General features: G+C 40.2%; 1 protein-coding gene across 1 annotated transcript in view; it reads right to left on the reverse strand.

The window, feature by feature from the left end:
- Positions 1-25,733, reverse strand: part of TSPEAR (thrombospondin type laminin G domain and EAR repeats) — a 248,864-nt gene that overhangs the window by 101,175 nt on the left and 121,956 nt on the right. The window contains exons 5-7 of the mRNA XM_073551427.1: positions 25,216-25,375; positions 20,913-21,044; positions 14,344-14,576 (exon numbers count right to left, since the gene is read on the reverse strand). Coding sequence (XP_073407528.1) covers positions 14,344-14,576; positions 20,913-21,044; positions 25,216-25,375 — 525 coding nt within the window. The remainder of the gene's footprint in view (positions 1-14,343; positions 14,577-20,912; positions 21,045-25,215; positions 25,376-25,733) is intronic.

Genomic DNA, 25,733 nt, shown 5'->3' on the forward strand with positions numbered 1-25,733 from the left:
CCACTTGCAAGACCCGAACTGGAGGGAGAGTTCCGTCCCACTACCATCCTACAGCTCTCTCCAAAAATAAAATCCCAAGATAGGTTTTCCTAAACTGACTTGGTCAAATAACTTGACCCAGTCCACACTTACTTTTATTTTGCATGGTAACCACAGCTGAGGCTGTGATTTCAACTCCAACCAGCGGATCAGTATGCTTCTAAGCACATTCTGAGAGATACATAATGACCCTCGCATATGGTTCCACTCACTATCTCCCACTATCCATTGACTCTTAGTCGATAGTTGCATGCATTTTTTTTTTTGCTTATTACAGTCTAAATTATATTACTGAAACCAGTTTATAGTTTATTACAGGTGAGATGTTTGTGGTGTTATGTTTTTTTTTACCAAATATTATGGAGTTATTTTACAATGTTAGATTGTAAGGTTCTCTGTGATCAGTTTCTACACATGAGTGAAACAATAGTCACAACGGCCTGACAGGAAGAGGTGGGAACAGAACAACCACATAAAGCAATCCTGAAGAAAACTATTAATCATGCAGGCAACAAAACATCAGAACACGTGTTGGAAAAGTCACATTCAAAACCACAACAAAAGTATCATCAAGAACTACTGATATGCTTTCTCATTTGTGTCTGTAAAAAGGTTCAATCTCACGAACAAGAATAATTGCAACATACACAAAACAGAAGTGAGACTCGATTTTTAAAATTGTGTCTGTCTGGGTTTGATTTTTAATGCAGAAAGTTGCTTGTCAAATTCTTGTTTCAGCTGAAATTCTCAGCAGATCCTGACTATGAAAATGTAGTAATCAAGGTAAACAACTAATGGGAATCCTATCAGCCTTTATTTTTAATTATTCCGGTCATATTTTGGACACTGGTGCTCAAGAAAGACATTATTGAACTTGAAAGGGTTCAAAGGTGGGCTACTAAAATGATAAATGGAGTTGGTTCACTACAATACCCAGAAAGGTTATCAAAATTAGGTCTATTTACTCTAGAAAAGAGAAGACTTAGGGGAGACCTAATATATATGTACAAGTGTATCAGAGGTCAATACAGAGATCTCTCCAATGAACTGTTTGTACCAAGGACTGTGACAAGAACAAGGGGGCATTCTCTTCGTTTGGAGGAAAGACAATTTCTGCACCAGCATAGAAGAGGGTTCTTCACGGTAAGAGCAGTGAGGCTCTGGAATTCTCTTCCTGAGGAAGTGGTGATGGCCAACTCACTGAATGAATTTAAGAAAGGAATGGATGCTTTTCTTGTGAGTAACAGTATAGAAGGTTACGAATAACAGAATATTATAGGTAGATGGTTGACCCAGCTTAGGGGACGGAATTTTTTTCCCTATGGAGAAAATTGGCTTCTACTCTGGGTTTTTTGCCTTCCCCAGGATCAACAATGCAGAACAGCTGCACTAAAAATAGGCTGAACTAGATGAACATAAGGTCTTCCTTCAGCCTTCAAAACTATGTTACTATGTTGCTATGTATTATTAGTAATATTAGTTCCCACATCACATGTTTTTATATAGCATTATCTAATATAATGAATCAAGAAGAAAATGTGTAGAATGCCAAAAAATCCCCCAAAAACATAAATCTTATTAAGTCTGATAATATAATACATTACTAGGTAATCACAGAAAAAATAAAAATATATAAAGACAAAATTGGCAGAAAAATGACAGCAGATCACGGGGTGAGAGGGTAAGTAGTTAATGTCAGTGTGTACAAAATAAAGTCATGCTGATAGTTAAATGCAGATTTTGCACAGATATTTTGCAGCGGGTAAAATTGCTTTAACCCCTTCATGACCAAGCCTATTTTGACCTTAATGACCAGGCCATTTTTTGCAATTCTGACCAGTGTCCCTTTATGAGGTAATAACTCAAGAGCGCTTCAACGGATCCTAGCAATTCTGAGTTTGTTTTTTTGTGACATATTGGGCTTCATGTTAGTGGTAAATTTAGGTCAATAATTTTTGCGTTTATTTGTGAAAAAAATGGAAATTTGGCAAAAATTTTGAAAAATTCGCAATTTTCAAATTTTGAATTTTTATTCTGTTTAAACCAGAGAGGTATGTGACACAAAATAGTTACTAAATAACATTTCCCACATGTCTACTTTACATCAGCACAATTTTGGAAACAACATTTTTTGTTTGTTAGGGAGTTATAAGGGTTAAAAGTTGACCAGCGATTTCTCATTTTTACAACAAAATTTACAAAACCATTTTTTTTAGGGACCACCTCACATTTGAAGTCACTTTGAGGGGTCTATATGGCAGAAAATACCCAAAAGTGACACCATTCTAAAAACTGCACCCCTCAAGCTACTCAAAACTACATTCAAGAAGATTATTAACCCTTCAGGTGCTTCACAGGAACTAAAAGCAACGTGGAAGGAAAAAATGGACGTTTTAATCTTTCCAACAAAAATTTTCTTTTAGCATCAATTTTTTCATTTTCACGTGGGTAACAGGATAAAATGGATCCTAACATTTGTTGGGCAATTTCTCCTGAGTACATTGATACCTCATATGTGGTCATAAACCACTGTTTGGGCGCACGGCAGGGCTCAGAAGGAAGGAGCACCATTTGACTTTTTGAATGGAAAATATGCTGGAATATTTAGCGTTTGCCATATCGCGTTTGGAGAGCCTTTGTGCGCCTAAACATTGGAGATCCCCCACAAGTGACCCCATTTTGGAAACTAGACCCTCCAAGGAACTTATCTAGATGCATAATGAGCAATTTAAACCCCCAGGTGCTTCACAAATTGATCCATAAAAAAAGGACTTTTTTTTCACAAAAATTTTTTTTAACCTCAGTTTTTTCATTTTCACATGGGCAACAGGATAAAATTGATCCTAAAATTTGTTGGGCAATTTCTCCTGAGTGCATCGATACCTCATATGTGGTCATAAACCACTGTTTGTGCGCGTGGCAGGGCTCAGAAGGGAAGGAGCGCCATTTGACTTTTTGAATGGAAAATATGCTGGAATATTTAGCGGTTGCCATGTCGCGTTTGGAGAGCCCCTATGTGCCTAAACATTGGAGCTCCCCCACAAATGACCCCATTTTGGAAACTAGACTCTCCAAGGAACTTATCTAGATGCATAATAAGCAATTTGAACCCCCAAGTGCTTCACAAATTGATCCGTAAAAAAAAAAAGTACTTTTTTTCACAAAAATGTTCTTTTAGCCTCAGTTTTTTCATTTTCACATGGGCAACAGGATGAAATGGATCCTAAAATTTGTTGGTCAATTTCTAGTACACCGCTACCTCATATGTGGTCATAAACCACTGTTTGGGCGCACGGCAGGGCCCGGAAGGGAAGGAGCGCCATTTGACTTTTTGAAAGGAAAATTAGCTCCAATCGTTAGCGGACACCATGTCGTGTTTGGAGAGCCCCTGTGTGCCTAAACATTGGAGCTCCCCCATAAGTGACCCCATTTTGGAAACTAGACCCCCTAAAGAGCTTATCTAGATGTGTGGTGAGCACTCTGAACCCCCAAGTGCTTCACAGAAGTTTATAGCGCAGAACCGTGAATATAAAAAATATTTTTTCCCTCAAAAAATGATTTTAGCCCACTATTTTTTATTTTCACAAGGGTAATAAGATAAATTGGACCCCAAAAGTTGTTGTCCAGTTTTTCCTGAGTACGCTGGTACCCCATAAGTGGGGGGACCACTGTTTGGGCACACGTTGGGGCTTGGAAGGGAAGTAGTGATGTTTTGAAATGTCAACTAGATGCGGGCGTCATGTTACGTTTGCAGAGCCCCTGATGTACCTAAACAGTGGAAACCCCCCACATTTGACCCCATTTTGGAAACTAGACCACCCAAAGAACTAATCTAGATGCGTGGTGAGCACATTGAAACCCCAAGTGCTTCACAGAAGTTTATAACGCAGAGCCGTGAAAATAAAAAATAATTTTTTTCTCCACAAAAATTATTTTTTTAGCCCCCAATTTTTAATTTTCCCAAGGGTAACAGGAGAAATTAGACCCCCAAAGTTCTTGTGCAATTTTTCCTGAGTACTCTGATACCCCATATATGGGGTAAACCACTGTTTGGGCACACGTCGGGGCTCGGAATGGAGGCAGCACTGTTAGACTTTTTGAACGCAAAATTGGCTGGAATAAATGGTGGCGCCATGTCGTGTTTCGAGACCCCCTGATGTGCCTAAACAGTGGAAACCCCTCAATTCTATCTCCAACCCAAACCCCAACACACCCCTAACCCTAATCCCAACCCTAATCATAACCTCAACACACCCCTAACCCTAATACCAACTCTAACCCTAATCACAAACCTAACCCTAATCCCAACCCCAACCCACCCCTAACCCTAACCCTAGCCCTAACCCTAGCCCTAATCCTAGTCCTAACCCTAGCCTTAGCCCTAACCCTAACCCTAGCCCTAGCCCTAACCCTTGCCCTTGCCCTAATCCTAATCCTAACCCTATTTCTAACCCTAACCCTATTTCTAACCCTAATTGAAAAATAAAAATATTTTATTATTTGTCCCTATGGGGGGGTGATAAGGGGGGGCGGTGATTTACTTTTTTTTATTTTGATCACTGTGAGAGTTTATCACAGTGATCAAAATTAAAAAAATGAATCTGCCACCGGGAAATGCCGGCGGGCGCACTGCGCATGCGCCCGCCATTTTCCAATATGGCGGCGCCCATGGACCGGGACGGCCGGACGGTGGGACACCGGGACAGCCAGGGGGGTTAGTGAGTATCGTGGGGGGGATCGGAAGGTGGGGGGAGTGGAGGGAAGGGGGAGGGGGGCAGATTGTGACAATTTGATTGATGAAATATTACTATCGCTCTGATTGGCTGTTTCACTTTTAACAGCCAATCAGAGCGATCATAGCCATGTGGGGGCCAAGCCACGCCCCCCTGTGGTGAAGAACAAAGCCCCCTGTATCTGCGGGTGGAGTGACCTTTCAGTGACCCCGGTCACCCGACCCGCAGGGGGGCTTTAAAGTCATGACGCCACATAGGCGTCACTGGTCAGATTGGCACCAGTTTTCATGATGCCTATGTGGCGTCATTGGTCGGGAAGGGGTTAAATTCAGAAAAAAAATCCATCAAAACAGAGTTTAGAAAATCCACTGCATTTATAATAGGAGCACGTCGCCGGCTGCTCTTTTTTTTCTTTAGAGGAAAAGTAGTATTGTACAATACCATTCAGGTGATATACAGTTGGCTGAATGGCTGACGTCTACCATAGTGTGAACCGACACTTCTAAACTCTGCTTCCTGGGGGGGTCCCAGAGCAGGACCTCCGCCTTTATAGGGGTTTATATATTCTAATATGATAGGGGTCATTCTGATCTGAAATGTTATGTGGCCTGGTAACTGGATAATAAGGTTATAGCTATTTGTTTACCTCCGAACTGGCATTTTACTTTCCTGGAAAAATCCATACACTTTCGCTTGACCCCAGCAGAAAAACTAAGTTTATCAGCAATGTCATTTATTCGATGTATTTGAAAATAAAGAGTTTTGCTTCTTGGTATTCGAGTATTCAATACACTGAGATTAACAAAGTGATGCTTAAGTCGTGTCCAATTGAAAAACAATTGAATTACCTTAGTAATATTCCTCTATCTATAATGAAGTATAATGGGTCTGTAGGATCACCTAGTAGATAAAATTAAGGTTGGAAAATTAACAATAAATAAAAGCGTTTACCCCTGTAAAGCGTGGTAACCTACTGCCAAAGTATTTTTAGTTACAGTGGATCTGTCTCCAGATTTCACAATGTAAATTGCATACATTAATAAATAAACCTTTTAGACCTGATTTAGCTGATGTTCTTACCTTGGAAACCAATGTCAGAATGGCTTTACGTTCCTTCTTGAAAGCATTCCTGCCTAATATTAAAACTACTAGATGGAGGCCTGATGCTATCGCATCGGGAGGGCGGTAATGTCACGATGGGGGCAGGCTTTGCAGTGTTGAGAATCTCTCCCCCTCATGTGCTCGCCCACCTATCCACTCTCTCTTTCCCCATGTACTGACTTCTCCCGTCTGTGCTCTCTTCTTTGACCTGTTTACCCCATGTGCCATTCCCCTTGTCTGCTGTCTCTCTCCTTCCTGTGCTGTGTTCTCCCCTCATGTGCTGTCCCATTTGAGCTGTCTCCCCCATGTGCTCTGTCTCTCTCATCCCTGTGTCTGACCATGTACAGAATATAACACAGCTCCTGGGCAGGGGAGGAAGCAAAAGACAATACTGACATTACAGCAGGAGATCGCAGAGGATACATTTTGTGAGGTAAAATATTATTTAAAAACAGTCAGTGAAATATTTTACCTCACAAAATGAATCCTCTGCGATCTCCTGCTGTAATGTCAGTATTGTCTTTTGCTTCCTCCCCTGCCCAGGAGATGTGGTATTCTCTGTACAAGGTCAGGCACAGACAATTTTTAAAATGAACTTTCGTTTGTGGGAAAACCCCTTTAATGTGACCGGCTTCCTCTGCCTTTGGAATTCACGCAGGCGCAGTGCGATGGTGTTCCGCTGGTGATACCGTACAAGAGGCTGCATGTGAGTGTGTGTGTGCGTGTGTGTGAGTGTGCATGGTGCGTTCAGTGTATAGAGTGTGTGTGTCAGAGACACCACACTACACTCGCTCACAGAGCCAGTGCGTGTGTCCTGAGTACAGAAACTGTGCTAAAAGATACCTGTGGAGCAGGGCAGCAAAGGTGACAATGCGTGCTTCAAACTATTAGTGTCAGGGTCCAGTCAGCACCGGAAAGTAAAGAGGCACAGGACCTGCGGACACTGAAGTTAGCAAGCTGGCACAGGACCTATGGTCATACACGAGAAGTAGCGCAGTACAAGAGGGCCAGGCAGAACTCGTAACAGGGACAGAACCGGATCAAAACCAAACAAGCAAGCAAGATATCAGGCACAAGGCACACGTACGCACAAGGTCAAATAACTCAGCCGAGGGCAGGAGTATAACTGACACCGGACCTAGGTCCAGTGAGCATTAAATAGCCTCCCTTTGCCAGAAAGAGGTGAAACAATTAACCCCCAGTCTGATCAGGATGGGCCAAAGTGAAACCCCGTCCTGGATCATGACAGTGTGTATGTGTGTGTGTGGTACGACGGTGTTCCACTGGTTATTTCCACGCAATAGGTTGGAACCAGCAGCAGTTTCCATATTGAGACACCCATCACTTGGGTGTCCCAATATGGTGGTCGGTGAACTTCCTCCGCTTGGAATTCTGGGATATGGTGACATCTGGACAGAACAGGAAATGAAAACATTACAAGGCAATTATATAAATATATTATTTTAGGAGTGCTGGACCCATAACATTTATCTTATATAAGGATTATGCTATCATTCCGTCATGGATTTTCAAAGTAAATACACCCATCAGGTCTAAGATATTTATTTAAAAGGGAACCTGTCATTTTAAAAACACTATAAACCTTCATATATGGGGTTAATCTGCCGGTTAATAGTGTTCTAAATCCATGCAGCCACCACACTGATGACTATTGGGAGGAAAGGAACATTATTCCTTCCGGCTGACTCCGGCTTCCATAGAGGCGCAACCAGTGTGGCGTCAGTCATTGCTCAGGACATAGTGAGCACCGTCTGTAACCACAACCCATAAACTATCCAAATGTAAAAGTTCATTTTTTATCTTTGCACCAAGATTACATTAAAACTACTGAATTGGTTTCCTGTTAACTCTGGGGATATTCTGCACCTCGCGTGTGACCAAATGTTGACATTAGTGACCAGTGAACATAATTTCTCCTCTTTTCATAATCTTCTAAGGGCTGATTAATCATTTGCAATTTTTTTAAGTCACTTTTCTATTTTGTCCTGTGGCATTCGTTTTTGTTTTTGAAACTAAATTCTTCAATAAGGTGAACGTAGTTCATTAATTTTGTATAAATATTTTTTAAAAAAACATTTTTTTTCTATCGTCTTGACCACTTTTTAAGACAAAAATTTGCATGTTTCATAAAATAGCACAACAATTGTGACAAACCTGCTATACAGAAAATCACTCCGAGGACTGAGGTGGTTGATTAGAGTACATTTGCGTCAAATTTTGCACGCTTCTAAAAAGTCACAATTGATGAATCAGCCTGAAAGATCTGGAAAGCAAAAAAACCCCTCCTACAACAGCAAAGAGAAAAAAACAAGCAAACACCTATAAAAAAGGCTGTAAAAAAAGGCACAAAATAAAAGATGAATGAGATGCAAATGAAAAACAGGCGATGAGCACCAAAAACTAGACAAAAAAGGCTCAAATGAGATGATGAATTGGGGTCCAAGGTGTCTTTGAGTGACAAGTAGTGATGTCCTGGGGCAGACATATCATTGGTGCAGCCGCACTGGGTCCCTAGAGGTAAAGGGGCTCATTTCTACCTCCTTAACATGGAGTTGTGCATTATGATGAGTTATTGGTCTGCAAAGGGCCCATTTATTGTTCTTACAAAGGGGCCCTTTCTATGTCCACCAGTACTGTGGTAATCATGACAACTCTCATATTAGTTCTCATCAAGCTTTTCTAGAATCCAGAACATCAAATTTATTTGTTTGCAGCAATATGAGATCTTGAGACAAGTAGTTGGCTGATTTATCGTCACAAAACCAATTTTTTTTTATGCCACCAATAAGTCATATCCTTGTATAATGAAACCAATGGGATAAACGTTGTCATTGGAATGTGTCATTCTTCCTAATGTTCTCTGCCTCATACTGTGTTCTTAAACCCTCCAAGTTCATACTTTCTTCCTCAGTGAAAGGCTCCTTTTTTTTCAATCCACGGTGCATTCTCTCTCGTTCTCTCCACAGACATGATGAAGACAGCAACTTCCCAGCTGGTAGAACATAAGCCCCTGACACAGCTGTTTATATATAAAGTGGTAATTTATTCGCAGCATGTCCTTGCCTGTACTTCATACCTCCTGGGGTGTTTCATAATCGCACCAAAATCTTTTCATCATTTCCCCTGCTTTATGTTCAAACAACATAAAACAAACTGAACAGTGGCAGATCTGCGCGGCACCTAGGTTTATCAAAACATGTTTCCTAGAAAAGATAAGGCGAACATGACAAAGCCACATCTGCAAATGCTATAAAGTGCAGTCTTTAACGAACACCAACATCCCCATTACATATTGATTCTATCTGGGACAGAATCTTGTCTAAACCAACTGGGAGTAAATTCTTTTATAATTTAAAAGCTAGATATTTGCCCAGGATAATGCAATGCACGGAGCAGACATCCTAGGGATACAAAGGCTTTTAATTCCATAAGGGCTGGTGTTTTCTTACTGTACCTTTGGAATGTCTTTAAACTCACCTTCAAAACAGCTAAAGTTTGGTCATTATTATTCACAGGCGCAAAAGAAAAAGTAAAGATTCCAGAACAGGCAATATTTATATTCTGCATGCAGACGAAGGGCCTTCGCTGGGACATAATGCATGTCTTTCTCCCAGTCCTTCCAGTAGAATCCTATGGTTTAGATCAGGGATGGGAAACCTCCGGCTATATGCCCGGATGGGCAGCCCTGGTTTGCTGGACCCAGCCCTTTAATTATTCCTCAAACTGCAAGCACACACGCGACATTCAATACTGAACACTGTGGAGCATGCAATGAAGGATTATGTCCTGACCAGTGCCAGGTATATCCTATGTGATTGATGTACTGTATATGCTGCAGCCCCTGTGTCTCCATTGTGATGTATGTGAGAAAAGGAGAGAAAAGCCGAGACCAATAATGGTATGCCCAACCACAATGTAAAATAGAAAAACTTTTATTGCACCGCAAACATGAACAAACATTAAAACCAATTAAAAATATGGACACATAGCAATCAAGTTACACCCCCTAGTATGAATCAAATCTGTGGAAAATCCACCATCAATAACAATGATAATTTCGCTACCTAATACATAAGGCACATGTGGAAATCAGCACATAGTGCAGAAAAAAAAAATGTGATATTCATATATGGAAACCATGTGTCAATGCTAAGTCCTGACAATGATTACAAATATGCATTTGCATTCACAAGAGGAAATAGGTATACAACCTGGTAACTGACGGTCTAATGCACTTCCCCTGACGAAGCTGCTGAGCGCAGCGATACGCGTGGGGTCTCTCCACACACCCCTTTTCCTCTTTTTGTGGACCTGCATCTATATGGCTTTATTATAAGCCTCTTTTTGAGCTACTATTGTGACTGGGATTATCCTTATCCTTTTCATGGCTATTATGCTTTTTTCATTCACCTGCATTAGACCGTCAGTTACCAGGTTGTATACCTATTTCCTCTTGTGAATGCAAGAGAATCTTATGATCTTTTGGTCTTTGGTGGTGTGCTTATATATTGGTTCATTTTACATAGATAATTGTTAGCCTTTTGCTCATATTACTATAGGTTATCACCATGGAACCTACACTCATGGCACGCCACATGCGGCCATATAAGGCCTCTTTCACACTTCAGTTTTTTGCATCAGTTATAATCCGCCAAAAAGGCGGACAAGCGGATCCGTTCTACACTGATGCGAACGGATGGCACAGGATCCGTTTTCAGACGGATCCTGAAAATGAAGAAATTTAAAGGAATCGCTGGCCGGGAAAAGAGAGAGAGAGAGAGAGAGAGAGAGAGAATGAATATTTTTTTATTTTTGTCCGGCACCCAGAAAGAATTTCGGGTTAAATGAGTGTCTGGAGGATCCGCCAGAGAAAAAAACGTTACAAGCTCCATTCTGAAATCTTTGAGGATGGTGACGGACAGCAACTTTTGGAGGATCCTCACAAAAAACGGATGCAACGGACAGCAATCCGTCACAATCCGCCATTAATGCAAGTCAATGGGAAAAAAACGGATCCTCAAAAAAAAATTGAGGCTCCGTTTTTTTTCAAAACCTGGCGGATTGTGACTGATTGTAAAAAACGGAAGTTTGAAAGAGGCCTTACTTGGTATTATTGCTATAATGGCATATTTGTAATCATTGTCAGGACTTAGCATTGACACATGGTTTGCATATATGACTATCACATTTTTTTTCTGCAATATGTGCTGATTTCCACATGTGCCTTATGTACTAGGTAGCTCAATTATCATTCAATTATCATTGTTATTGATGGTGGATTTTCCACAGATTTGATTCATACTAGGGGGTGTAGTTTGATTGCTATGTATCCATATTTTAATTGGTTTTAATGTTTGTTCATGTTTGCGGTGCAATAAAGGTTTTTTTATTTTACATTGTGGTTGTGCATACCATTATTGGTCTCGGCTTTTCTCTCCTTTTCTCACATGTTTGTATGGACGCCAGGTTTTGCACCCCATTTGCATATTTTTACTTCATTGATAGGTGTGCACCCACTATTCTATTATCTCCATTGTGATGTATCTGATGCAGCCCCAGTGTCTCCTATGTGATGCATATACACCTGCCCCAGTGTCTCCTATATGATGAATGTACAGCACTCTCAAAGTTGCTTCTGTCATGTATACAGCAGTCTCTATGTATCCTTTGTGTTCTATACAGCAATTTCGATATTTCCTACGTAATGTACACAGCAGGCTCGGTGTCTCCTATATTATTTATGTACAGCAGTCTCCACGTCTCCTATGTGATGTATATACAGCAGTCTCAGTGTCACCTGTGTGATGTATATACAGCAGTCTGAGTGCCTCATATGTGATGTATATACAGCAGTCTCAGTGTCTTCTATGTGATGTATATACAGCAGTCTCAGTGTCTCCTATGTGATGTATATACAGCAGTCTGAGTGCCTCATATGTGATGTATATACAGAAGTCTCAGACTCTCGGTGTCTTCTATATGATGTATATACAGCAGTCTCAATGTCTCCTATGTGATGTATGTATACAGCAGACTCCCCACTGCGTGAGTTCTATAAATGTAATGTGAGCATTGATGAATTCCCACTGTGAGGGGATATGCAGTATAATATGCATCTGTGTTCAGAACAACTTACTGCTGAGATCAGGCCTTTACAAACTTATCACAAATAGTAGGCTGCGCTCCAAAACGACATAAACCTGGAAAAGCAATTGCAAGTAGCAACATCATCAACACCACCAAGCATCACCAGCCGCACCAAAGAGAAGCAGCTCCAGCCATCACATTAAAGATTAGTTAAATAAATGTTGACCAACTATAGCAGAATAAATTTCAAATAACTCCTACCAAAAAACGGAAGTATACGCCAAATTCAAATAAATCTCAATCCATCTTTTTTCAAAATATCAATAATTGAAAAATAAAACAATGAAGATACAAATGCAAAAGAAGGACTACACACCACAGGTAGCTTAGGCCACACCTAAGGGGTCATAGGAAACAATGCACATAAATATCCTCCTATATTGGAGACTATATATATATATATATATATGACCAAACAATCGTCTATACAAAAATTCCTACATGGATCCCAAAAATATGACACTAATTAAGGTATTACAAGAAATATAATTAGTTTCAGAGTATATCAAATGTATCCAGAAAGTGTACCTGCAGCACTGCCATGAAAAAACAGATAAATTGACTTAATAAAGTGCAATAGTGCAAAAAACTAAGTTGTTCAATATATACTTAATATCAAGGCCATAAGATGAAAATGCTGCCTAAAAAGTACCTTAATGCAATACATCTGTAGGCAGGTGGGCTTGAAGTCAGTCATAATGGCATAATGCCCGCAAATTGCGATTAGTGCATAGCAGCCTTAGTGAACATATGGAGATTCAGTCCACTGCACCCATAATAAGATAGAAAAGTAACACCTTGTAAATAATATCTGACCTGGGAGTAGTCCTAGTGCCCCGAAGCCCATTTCGCGTTTAGCTTCTTCTAGGGGGGAAATATTTTTTTGTATAGCTAAATATAGGGGGGGTGTGACTCCCTCTGCTTGACCCTTGCACTCCTCCCGTTAACCTGCAGGTGTTCTCAACCAGATCTACTAGCCCATTCACTTGTAGGCTTGCAGCCCAGGAGAGACATGTTTGTCCATTATAATAGGTTTTTTTAACCTGAAAGTGGCATATATAGTAGGATATGGTAGGGTTCAGACAGGACCCGTCAGAGAAGTGTCACCTTGCCGCGGTTGACGGGCACACATGAATTGGCCAAATCATGTGCTAAGAACCTTCGCTTTTGTAAGTACATCTTGCTGAGGGACAGAATGTTTGGAAGTTTTTATTTCCATTGACATTATATGTCTTGGCATTCACAGGGTGCCGCTGTGCTTTTTTTATATATGTTTTGCAGTCACTGCAGCTTGCACCTATTCACACTTGAAATGTGCTGGTCAGGTTTTTTGTATAGCTAAATATAGGGGGGTGTGACTCCCTCTGCTTGACCCTTGCACTCCTCCCGTTAACCTGCAGGTGTTCTCAACCAGTTCTACTAGCCCATTCACTTGTAGGCTTGCAGCCCAGGAGAGACATGTTTGTCCTTTATAGAAGGTTTTTTTAACCTGAAAGTGGCATATATAGAAGGATATGGTAGGGTTCAGTCAGGACCCGTCAGAGAAGTGTCACCTTGTCGCGGTTGACGGGCACACATGAATTGGCCAAATCATGTGCTAAGAACCCTCGCTTTTGTAAGTACGTCTTGCTGAGGGACAGAGCGTTTGGAAGTTTTTATTTCCATTGACATTATATGTCTTGCCATTCACAGGGTGCTGCTGTGCTTTTTTTATATTAGTCTTATTCAACATATGGAGAACACTAGTACATGCTGTTGGGATTTTTTTTTCATATGCAGATTCTGTGAAAAACAAAAAAACGGACATCTGAACAGTCCAATTCAGTAACATTGCTCCCAGTGCTGTTCGTGTGACTTCAGTTTTTAAGTTTTAGTAGAAGTGAAAAAAGGTGAAAAGGAAAATACGGTAAGTGAATCCTTAAGGACTAAGAAGATGGATGGATACAATCAAAGACATTGTTCAAATGAGAATAAATCAATGGTGAACAAAGAATTTGCAACCAATTTCGCATAAAAAAAACTGCAAATTAAACCAGCTCACAAATAACACAAGACCAAATTATGCTTTCACAATGTAATTATTGGTTATGTCTGGTTGAATAGGTGGCATCTAGTCAAAGCCGCCATTATAATGTCTGCTTAGGTTGCAGGTAATCAGGTCTTCAATTAAAAATACAAGAAAGGTTTTACAAATACTTTGTGGCTAACACATAATTCACAAATGTTCTAATTTACCATTATTATCTATAGGCCTTCATAAAAGAGTATACCAGCCCAAAAATTGGTTGCATTACATGCTCACCCTTTTTTCTATTGTGAAGTGCTTCCATGCTTGGGCTTGGTAGCTGGAGAAGTATTGATGAATCGTGAATTTTCCATTGGTCCATCTGTACAGAGCAGAGCCAGGCTGGTTGTTCTTGTTAGCCATTACAGCAAAGTAACCAACATTTTGGATAAGGAAGATCTCCAACCCCATCGATTCTGACGCAGTTGCAAGGTTCTGATACTCCTCCACATAGTCAAGCTTCTCTTTTCCTAGTAATAGTTAAAAATATGACATTACTGCAGATATAATTCACACACAACCTGCCCTGATAGCTAATGCTTTATTTTGACCTTTTATTAAATTGTACAATTTGGCCACGTTACCTTACCTGTTAAAAGCTTTTAAATAGTTCTATATGGCAATTTATAGAAAAATCTATCGTTTCCTATAATGCTTTTCTGAAATGTTATTTTTAGGCATATAAAAAATACACACTGAGAAAAATATATACAATGGATAATTCTGGTCTATACATCTGTACCATGTATCAGAAGTCCATTCACTCACTTTTCTATGAAGCGAACCATTTTATTTCATAATGGAAGATTCTTCTTCAACAATTATTAGCACAAAATCGTGTTCATAGGAATCATGATACCTTTATGTTCTGAACTGATGGTGTATAGTAAGTAATGCTAATTTTTTGGCCAATTCTTTGTAACATAAAAAGCTATCAATGGGTTATTCTCAGCATCTTAAAAAGGATAAAATTGCAATGAACAACTTTACAATTGACTTCTCATTGAGAATCTTTCTCAAGAATAGAGAGATTTTTAATTCTATCATTTGCTGCTCTTTCTTATTTACCGCTCATCTCTGCAGTCTATCAACGGTGGCTGAACATTTTCAGTGCACAGAAGCTTTTTGCAATACAGCTTTTTAAACACTTTACAAAAAATGGAGTGGGGTCCCCCCGATTTTTAATAACTAGCCAAGCTAAAGCAAACAGCTGAGGGTTACAGCCCACAGATGTCAGCTTCACCTGTGCTAGTTATTAAGAATAGTATTCTCAGACTGGGACGGGGCCATAGATATTGGCCATCCCCATCCTAAAAATAGCAGACCACAGCCATCCCAAAATAGGCACATCCATTAGAGGTACCAATTCAGGCGCTTAGCCTCGGCTGTTCCCACTTGTCCTGATGTGGTGGCAAGTGGGGTAATAGTTTTGGGGTTGATGTCAGCTGTTTTATGCTTGCTGCTGACACCAAGCCCAGGGTTTAGTAATGGAGAAGTATCTATCAGACACCCCCATTACTAACCTTGTTGTCAAAATTAAAAAGTCACACGAACAGAAAAGTCATTTCATTAAAATAAACACTTCCTGACCTTTTACCCATTTATTAATGTAAAAATAAAAAATTGAAGTTATACTCACCTGTCTGCCGATAATCCATGTCTCACTACAAGCTCCAACTCAGTCACATCTGGATGCATTCCTGAGCGGTGACATAAGTAATGCGACCACTCAGCTTGGCATCCAGGACACACTGGAATGATGATGAGAATGTATCACGATCCATTTTTGGATTTGTGGCAGCTCTGGGTCCACTAAGTTAAAACTTTTTTCCTTTCAGGCCAGAGGGGGTTAAATGTCAGTTTTTCCCGACTGGCAAGCTGGTGTAATTGCATTGCTGCTGGGTCAGCTGATGTGGGCGGTGACCACTCCCACCATCCTTTAAAAGGTCATCTGATGCATCAGCTGACTGTCAGAGCATTCTACAGAGACCAAGCTGGAGTAAGGAGCTCTCTGGGTGCAGTGGTGCTTTGTGGAGTTCACTTTTCTGGTGCCTTATTCCGCTGTGCGGTGCTTTGCAGCAGAGAAAGCTAAGTTGTGTTTTTTGTTACCTTGTCTGTTTTGAATTCTCTCTCTGGCTTCCCTCTGGTGATTACTGAAGGTAGTGGAGCTGGTCAGATTGACAGAGGAGTTGCGAGTTCTCTTTCTGGGCTCCCTCTGGTGGTTACTGGAGGTAGTGGAGCTGGTCAGATTGACAGAGGCTTGCCACCTGATAATGAGGAAGATGATTGGAGATCTGGGGTTTCAGATTGGGATTTAAGACAGCCGACTCCCGCTATCCCTGCTGGTGATTTTAATCCTGTGCCTCCTGAGGTCTGATGTCTCCTGCTCTGCCCTGCATGTTCAGCTAAGTGGTTTATTTGCTACTCTGTTTGCATTTGATCTGGTTTTGTCTATCTCTGCTTTGTGCGGGTCAGCCAGCTCCGGCTGGGACTGTGCAGAATCACCGCCCATATGTTACTTCTTGTGCCAGTTTGTTTTGTCCCCTGTTATATTGGTTTCTTTTTGCTTTGCTTTCAGAATATACCAGAGTGCTGATATAGTGGGGGCGAAGTCGTGCGACTTCAGTGTTTTTTGTGCATCAGACATGTTGGACTTTTGCAGGTTTTTTTGCATGATTGCAGACAGTGTCTTTCCTTTCCTGTCCTGTCTAGTCAGTGTGGGCCCCATCGTTTGCTCAGTCTATTTTTCTGCCTGCGTTTGTGTTTTCATATTGTCTCACCGACAATATATGTTTGGGGGCTATCTATTCCTTTGGGGTCTGCTCCAGGGTAGTTTAGATTTCCCCTTTCTTGCTTTAGGCTTAGTTAGCTCTCTGGCTGTGCCGAGGCGTCTAGGATCATCGCAGGTACACTCAACGGCTACTGCTAGTTGTGTGGACAGGATCAGGGGTCTGCAATCCGCTTAGTTACCAACCTCTCTGGTTTTCTGTGGCTTAGCCTGGGCCTGCTATCCTCCTCAGTGACCCATTCATAACACTTGTCCTTTTGGTGTCTGTCACTTCCCCCTGTGTTTATTACCTGCAGAGGTGAGGATAGTGCTCCTTTCTGGTCATTGCACAAGCCAGGGCAGTATTAGGTGACAAATAGGGATGAGGAATCCTGACAGAGGTGGGGGGGGGAAGGACCCGCATAGGGCGTTAGGGAAGTGCATGGACATTCTCTGGTTTTGAGCTCAGGGTGTGACCATCCCTCATTCCCTATTGTTAGGGCCTTCCTCCCACCTATTCCATCCCCATTGTGTGTTGTGCCATCTGCTGACTGACCACTCTTTGGGTCGTGTCACATCGCTACACTCACTCCGTGACAGAATGCAGCTGCGTGTGACCAGCGATAACCTTAGTGGTGTCACCACCGGTCATACGCAGGCGCTTTCTCCCAATCAACTCAGCTGGATGCCTACTCAGTATGAGAAAAGCAGCCACCAACTGTCTGCTTTAGCTTTGCTGGTTATCAAAAATGGGGGGCACCCCACAGAATTTTTTAAATTATTTATTTAAATAATTTTATTAGCTAAATGGACAGGCGCTGGCTGGAGAATACTCGTATTATCGTCGCATAATCTCACTGCTATCAGCAAGACCTGGCGTACCCTGATGAGAGTTGTACTCATCAGCCGATGCCTTACCGGTGGTAACCTTTTCACTGTCACAGCTACTGGCTCACACACTGTCATCTTTTTTGAAATGTCGCCTGAACCCAACAATCACGAACATCCACGGGTCCTCTCATCACTATTTAGTACCTCTAGTAATGCCCTTTAATATTGGTGCCCTTGAGCTATGTCTCCATTATAAAATAGTACAGTTAATAGATCAATCCTGTGTAATGCATTCTGCATTCATGGATTTACTGAATAATGTTAAACATGGTGCCAGTCAAGTCATCTTCAAATGTCTTGTGACCCCTTGCTATTCAGTTAGCAACAGGACACATGCATGGTCAAACGGAATAGTAATAATGATGGAATGATAACCATTAAAGAGGTGTTTTCAAGCTTGAATGTTATCCACTATCAAATAGGGGATAAATTCCCAAACGCTGGTACCCTCACAGATCCCAAGAACAAGGGCTTTTCAATGCAGTGGAGGTTGAACATGCGCACTCCTATTCTCATGGGAATGGCGAAGATAATCCAAGCGGAGCGCTTAGCTACGTCTGGTTGACCCATTAGGAATGAATGGAGTAGCAGAGCACATGATTGACCACCTCTCTATTCACACATCTTCAGAGCCATGGCTTGGGATCAGTGGCAGTCCCAGCAATTGGACCCTCAGCAATCAGAAAGTTATCCATTATTCAATGAATAGAGGATAACTTTCAAACTTAAGAATAACCCTTTATATGGTTAATGCTACTAGTAATATCACTGCCTGCCCCTGGGTTATGTATAACTAGGCTATCTTTCTCCAAGTTATGCACATGTACCTCCTCTTTTTTCCAAAATTAATAGGGACTTCTTTAATTTAGCTTTTTTACACCTCGCAAGAGATCATGCAAAAATAAATTCAGCATTAATTCAAGAGGATTTGAAAAAATGTGAATAACCTTTTAAAAAGTAAAACCATTTTTACATAGTCCCTCCATTTTTAAATACTTAAAAAAGTAATTGGGCAATTGATTGATAAGCTATTTCATTGGTGTGGTGTGGCATGGAGGCCATAATTAGGCTGCAAAAAAGGAACAAACCAAAACCAGAAAGATAACTTTAATACATTCCTTCTGTATGAATGTCACCCATTTCTATGGTCTACTCACTATCAAAACTAAATTATTCCACTTGTACCCATCAGACTGCTTGGTTGGATCCACAGATAGACGCTGTTATCTCTTTTTTTCCCTTTCCACATTATAAAGAATATTATTTACCACCGAATGTTCTAAAGTCGGATTAATTTCAGTGGTTTAGCAAGTCTTAAAGAAATGCATCAATTTCTTCACTCCGCCATAACAAGTAGACGACTGAATATAATGTGATTTTCATTAAGATTACATGAAATACATCCTGACTGCAGTGCATCAAATACTTATTTCTCCCTATCACCGCTGCGGCAGAAAGTAACAATGACCATCCCGAACAATGGGGAGAAGGCAAAGGCTAACAATCAAAGTATTCAGAGGTGTTATGTATTTCTAGAGGATTCATAAAATCCTTAACAGCAAAAATCAGTGAAGCTGCAGTGTATGGCCACATAATCATATTATGGAACAGAATAATGAATAATTCCCTCTTATTGAGCTACTATTAGAATTCCTATATCCATTGGTTGGAGATACTTATAACAACTAAGTAGGGCTGCAGAGAAACCAGGGAAAGCAGATTCCCAACCAACTAGTGTACCCTCCAATGTCATCAATGACAATCTGTATTCTGTGAATACCCTAGATTTTTCACAAATGAGAAGCAGAAATAGCCAACAAAGAAGGATTTTCCATTCATACTGTACATATGGGTGAAAGAACATGAATGAATAAAATATATTTATTTGAACGAAAAATACCATTCTCTATTGCTTATTCCAATATTTTATCATTTAACCTGGAAATGTAATCTTTCATAATAATGGCATATTCTAAGCAAAACCTTAATTAAACATCTACTGTGGTTTGATTTTTTAATTTTGTCTCTCCGTTGCGAAGATATTATCAATCACTATTTGGCACCCAATGAGTTATCAGACTGTTTTCACTGCAGATGTGTACTTTTTCTTCCTCTATAAGTTAACAAGTCATAAGCAGGCAACAATACAGAAGAAAAAGAACAGGCCCCACCATAACTTAGGTTTCATAATGTGTGAGATGTAATGATACACATCTGCTCTCCTGGTCTAATCTCCTGCATAATTAGAAAGTGCTGGGAGACTGGAGGACAGAGGTCTCAAAACTCTTTCAAATAAGGTCTTTGAGGCAGGAGGGGCAGCACAGCTGAGTTTAGCTGTGTCATAATACAAACACTTCTATCAGCTTTCCTTCTCTCATATTAGTATCAGCTTTGCTATAAAGCCTCTTCTCTCACATTGCCTGTACAGAGCTCTGTCAGTAATGACACTTATATAAGTTGTTTTTAGCACAACAGTCATAAGTGTGACATCCTCCAACAGGTAGTGTGGGATGAGGGGTCAGAAAGAAAGAGCTAACAGTGCTAGGAGAGGAGCTGATGGAACAGTTTATTATGTGACCTTACCTAAAAGGTGAGAGCATCTGTTTTCTAATCTCACAGCACTTGCTAATCATGCAGGATCAGGATCCTTACATCTCACATACTGAGAAACCTATGCTATTATGGGGGGGGTGTTATTTTTCTGCTGTGTTACTGCCCCTGCTTCTGATTACTCAACTGATAGAGGGAGACACCCCAGTGACAACTGTCTGATAGCACCCATGTGGATTTAAATAAAAGTGAACTCATTATGTGCCAAATCCTTTTATTACTAATATCTCCATAATGGAGAGCGGAAATTGAAAATATTATTACACTGCCACTATTACATCACGTGTCTAGTTGAACATGAAAAATTTGGTGAAAGGTCTTTTTTAAACATCCTCTATTTTGAGTCAACAGCTCTCATTAAACTATATATTGAATTAAAGAAAAAAATCAGTGAAAAATGTTCTTCAATAGTGGATGAATGTCAAAGATGACATAAGAGAGCTTATACATCATCCCCCAGTTGTTTACATTTCATAGAGTAATGTATGAAAGAAACATTCATAGTGATCTATGTATTCATATATAATAGCTTTCTTACTTTCAAGTACAGGTATCCACTCATTGCCATTACAGAGGAAAAGACCATTGAGAGATGTATCCATCCAGAATTGGGATATTTCCCTATTTGAACATGGGGGCTTTGGACCCAGTGTCACCTTCATATCAGCTTCTAGAAATACCAGAACAATTTAAATCATGTAACTTTTCACAACTTTGTAATTAAACATGTTAACAGCAGACATAACAATGAGTTTATCCTGCTCTATAGGGTAGTTAATTTTTCATCCAATAATCCTATAGAGAACACTCAAAATCTGTGCTTTTAAAAATTTACATTTTTCATTAAAACTAAATAAATTATCTTCTAAGGAAAATCTACCTGAATATGCTGAGCTATAAAATGTATTTTAAAAATATAATGAGTCAAATAATTTACATTCAGGTTAATCAAACTAAAAATAATAATTTTGTGGTGCAAAAACAGTTCACAACAGTTTCTGTAGCTTTGAAGCATCTAAAAATCCATTTTATATCTAAAACTCCTATACGGGTCTATGTATTTACAGTAGTTACAGGCTGAATACAAACCCTTTGTAGTCAGGTCTTGGAGTATAAACATGCTGAATATTTATCAGAACTGAGGAAAGAGCACATATGAATTAAAGGGGTTGTCCAGCCTTAGGGTACAAGTCTGAGAATCCTCACAGCACGTAATGCATGTTATATGAAGATTCACAAGTCTGCAATTACATAGAGTGACTGCATTCTTGTACCCAAAGGCTGAACAATCCTTTAAATGTTTCTCAGGCAGTGTGGGCAAGGTTGTATGTAGGGGCTTTGCTAGAGGCAGGCAAACTAGGCAGTTGCCTAGGGCCCCTACTTCACAGGGGCTCCCAGCCAGTGACTGAGGCTGCATTATATTCTGTGGGGGCTGCATTATTCCATATGAAGGCTGTATTATACTCTTTGGGGCTGCATTATACTCTATGAAGGTTGTATTATGCTCCATGGAGGCTGCATTATACTCTGTGGAGGCTGCATTATACTCAATAGAGGATGAATTATACTGTATGGAGCATGCCTTACACTCTGGAGGCTGCATTATAATCCATGGGGGCTGCATTAAACTGTATGGGGCTGCATTATACTTTATCAAGGACTATGGGGAGTGCATTATACTATGTTTACTATATCAGGAATGCATTATACTTTATCAAGGACTATTGGGAGTGCATTATACCATACAGGGCTGCATAATATTCTATGAAGGACTATGGGGAATGCATCATACTCATACTACATGAATGACTATGGGGAGCATTATACTATATGGAGGACTATGGGGTGCATTATACTATATGGAGGACTATGAGATGCATTATACCATATTGAGGACTAAGGGGAGTGTATTACACTGTATGGAGGACTATGGGGACTGCATTATACTGTATGTAGGACTATGGGGTGCATTATACTATATGGAGGAATATGAGATGCATTATACTATATTGAGGACTATCGGAAGTGTAATATACTGTATGGAGGACTATGGGGAGTGCATTATACTATATGGAGGAATATGGGGAGTGTATTATACTATATGGAGGTCTATGGAAGTGTATTATAATACATGGAGGACTATGGGGAACATTATACCATGTGGAAGACTATGGGGTGCATTATACTAAAAAAGCAAAATTAGGCCTATTCATCGAGTAATTGGATTGTTTATGCCGGAACAGAAATCATTGTTCTCGGCAGCACACTTCCCTGTTTAACCTGCACATATACTGCTGATAACATGATACTGTATGGGGACAGATTGATCTACTAGTGATTGTTATGTGCCCATCATTCTTCCTCAACAGGTGGAAAGAGGCCGTGAAACAAGCATTGAATGACTTAAATATTTATGATCACGCTTGTTTAACCCCTTAACGACTGCCGATACGCCTTTTAACGGCATCAGTTAAGGGTACTTAAGCCACAGCGCCACTTTTTAATGGCGCTGAGGAATAAGGGTATAGAGCCCCCCCAGAGTCTGAATTTCTCTGGGGTCTCAGCACACCAGAGGAGAGAGAAATAGGGTCCCTCAATCCCCCCTCCATTGTCCCTGCAAACCCCCGTGAAGTTCCTTGAGCCACCGGCGTCTTCTTCCGGGAGAAAATGGTGAGTGCATGCATAGTGCGCCCGCCATGATCTGCCGGCTGGCACCTGGCAACAATAGGAAATTTTTCCTATTGGTTCATTTTGCTAACTGTGATAGAACTTATCACAGTGATCACAAAAAAAAAACATAGTAAATCAAACCCCCTTTATCATCCCTTTAGTTAGGTAAAAATAATAAAATTAAAAAAATGTATTTATTTCCATTTTTCCATTAGAGCTAGAGATGGGCTAAAGTTAGGATTAGGATTAGGCTAAAGTGAGTTGGGCTAAAGTTAGGGTTGAGCTAAAGTGAATTGGGATAAAGTTAGAGTCAGGGTTGTGTTAAAGTTAGGGTTAGGGTTGGCCTTAAGTTAGGGTTAGGGTTGGGTTAAAGTTGGGGTTATGGTTGGGCTAAAAGTTAGAGTTGGGTGGGCTAGGGTTAGGGTAGAGTTAGGGTTGTGGCTATGGTTGGGATTACGGTTAGGGTTGAGATTAGGGATTAGGGTTAGGTTTATGGTTAGGGTTATGGTTAGGGTTGGGATTAGGGTTAGGGATGTGTTAGGGTTAGGGTTGGAGTTAGAATTGGGTGGTTTCCACTGTTTAGGTACATCAGGGGGTCTCTAAATGCAACATGGCACCACCATTGATTCCAGCTAATTTTGCGTTCAAAAACTCAAATGGTGCTCCCTCCCTACTGAGCCCTGTCATGCAACCAAACAGTGGCTTTTCCCAACATATGGGGTATCGACGTACTCAGGAGAAATTGCACAACAAATTTTGTGGTCCATTTTCTCCTGATACCTTGAGAAAACTTATTAACTATTTTATGTGACACCGCTTTCCGATTTAGGCCTGTTTCACATTTCAGTTTTTTGACGTCAGTTAAAATACACCGTTTTGCAAAAAAAACGGATCCGCCATTTTTTTGGACGGATTCGTTTTTACCCATTGACTTGCATTGCGGCGGATTTTGACGGATGGCCATCCGTTGCATCCGTTTTTTGACAATTAAACTTTTTTTGTGCGTTAAAACAGCGGATAGCAATGGATCGTCTCTGTCCGCCATGCGTTATAATGGACAACTATGGGCGGCGGATCCGTTGCCAACCGTTAATTGACGGAATCCGCCAACGGATCCGCCTTTTTATACTGAGCATGCTTGGAAGACTTTCTTTGCATGATATTTAACTCCAAATCCCGTTCTGGCAGCAAAACAAATTCTCTCTCTCTCTCTCTCCAAAAAAACGGATCCGCTGGCATCCGTTTGCACAAAACAGAAACTGATCCGTTTTTTCACACTCTGGCGGATTTTGACTAACGCCAGAAAACTGAATTGTGAAAAAGGCCTTAAGTGTACAAAAATTAAAAGTTTGAAAATTGCAAAATTTTCAAAATTTTTCCCAAATTTCCTTTTTTTCCATAAATAAACACAAGTTATATCAAAGAAATTTTACCACTAACATGAAGTACAATATGTCACAACAAAACAGTCTCAGAATCAGTGGAATATGTTGAAGCGTTCCAGAGTTATAACTTCATAAAATGACAGTGGTCAGAATTGTAAAAATGTACTTGGTCATTAAGTACCAAATTGGCTGTTACTAAGGGGTTAAAGGCCTTAACTCAGCGCATGTAAACTCAGCCAAAATGTTTCTGTGTGATGGTGCAGTATATGTGAGCATTTGGGACCCCACTTTAAACTTTTGCCCAGGGCCCCACTTTGTCTAAAACTGGCCCTGGTTGTGTTTTCGAAAATGTGATATCATTTTGCTGTTCAATATTTTTTTTCTCTTTTAGAAATATAGTTATTCCATTTTGCAAAAATGTGGCCATGTTTACACTAGATAAATAAAGAATAATAATTCAAACAGTATACTGATGGATCTTTGTAGAAATGGACATAATTGAATATCTACAGCTGTTAGGTATTCAGCGTGTGCTTTAGCACATGAAGATTTATCGGGTTGGTAAACACAGCAGTCTTTATTATTTTAATGTCCAATTTGCAGATGCAAATACGCAAATGTAATTTACTTAATCCTATCACCTGAATTTCTTTTTTTTTAATTTTGATAATGTGTTGGCCAGGAGCCATAATAATAATTGTTTGTAAATGTGAAGAGATAAAAGAATATTGAATTATTGCCACAATACTTTTGCACAGACATTCCAGCGGTTAGACATCTACCAACCATATGGGTATGTCAGTCGAATATCATTTCCTTCAGTCCTAACTGGTAGCTCTTTCAGCACCTCAGGGATGGACAGCTCCGCAAGCCGTGGTCTGGCATTAGGACATATAGTAGATGTTGCATCAGATCCCGGCAGGAGAACTAGTTGCCTTAATAAGCCCTGGAATATATAAAACAGCCAAGAAACTTCTAAGGTGCCACTTTGTTACATCTTTACTTACAATATTCAAGAAAGATGTATAGTTAGAAACAGAAAATATGGCTGCAGAATTCTCCTAGAGTGCTGCTTGTTTTCGACTCCATTTAAACTTTGCCCTCTTTTTATATTCACCGAATTCTAAAGATATTAAGATGTTCTGGAATTACATTTTACCTCCCTAAAGAATTCAAGTTCTAAGAGTCCTCAACAGGAAATTCCTAGATATAGTTGCCCACTAAAAAAAAAATCTTCAACATGACTATTAAATTGCTGTCATTCAAATACCAGTCCTAAAACAAGTGTATAAAAAGAGATGCAT

The sequence above is a fragment of the Dendrobates tinctorius genome, unplaced genomic scaffold, assembly GCF_039654945.1.
Source record: "Dendrobates tinctorius isolate UK_male_01 unplaced genomic scaffold, ASM3965494v1 ptg000177l, whole genome shotgun sequence".
Classification (NCBI taxonomy): Eukaryota; Metazoa; Chordata; class Amphibia; order Anura; family Dendrobatidae; genus Dendrobates; species Dendrobates tinctorius.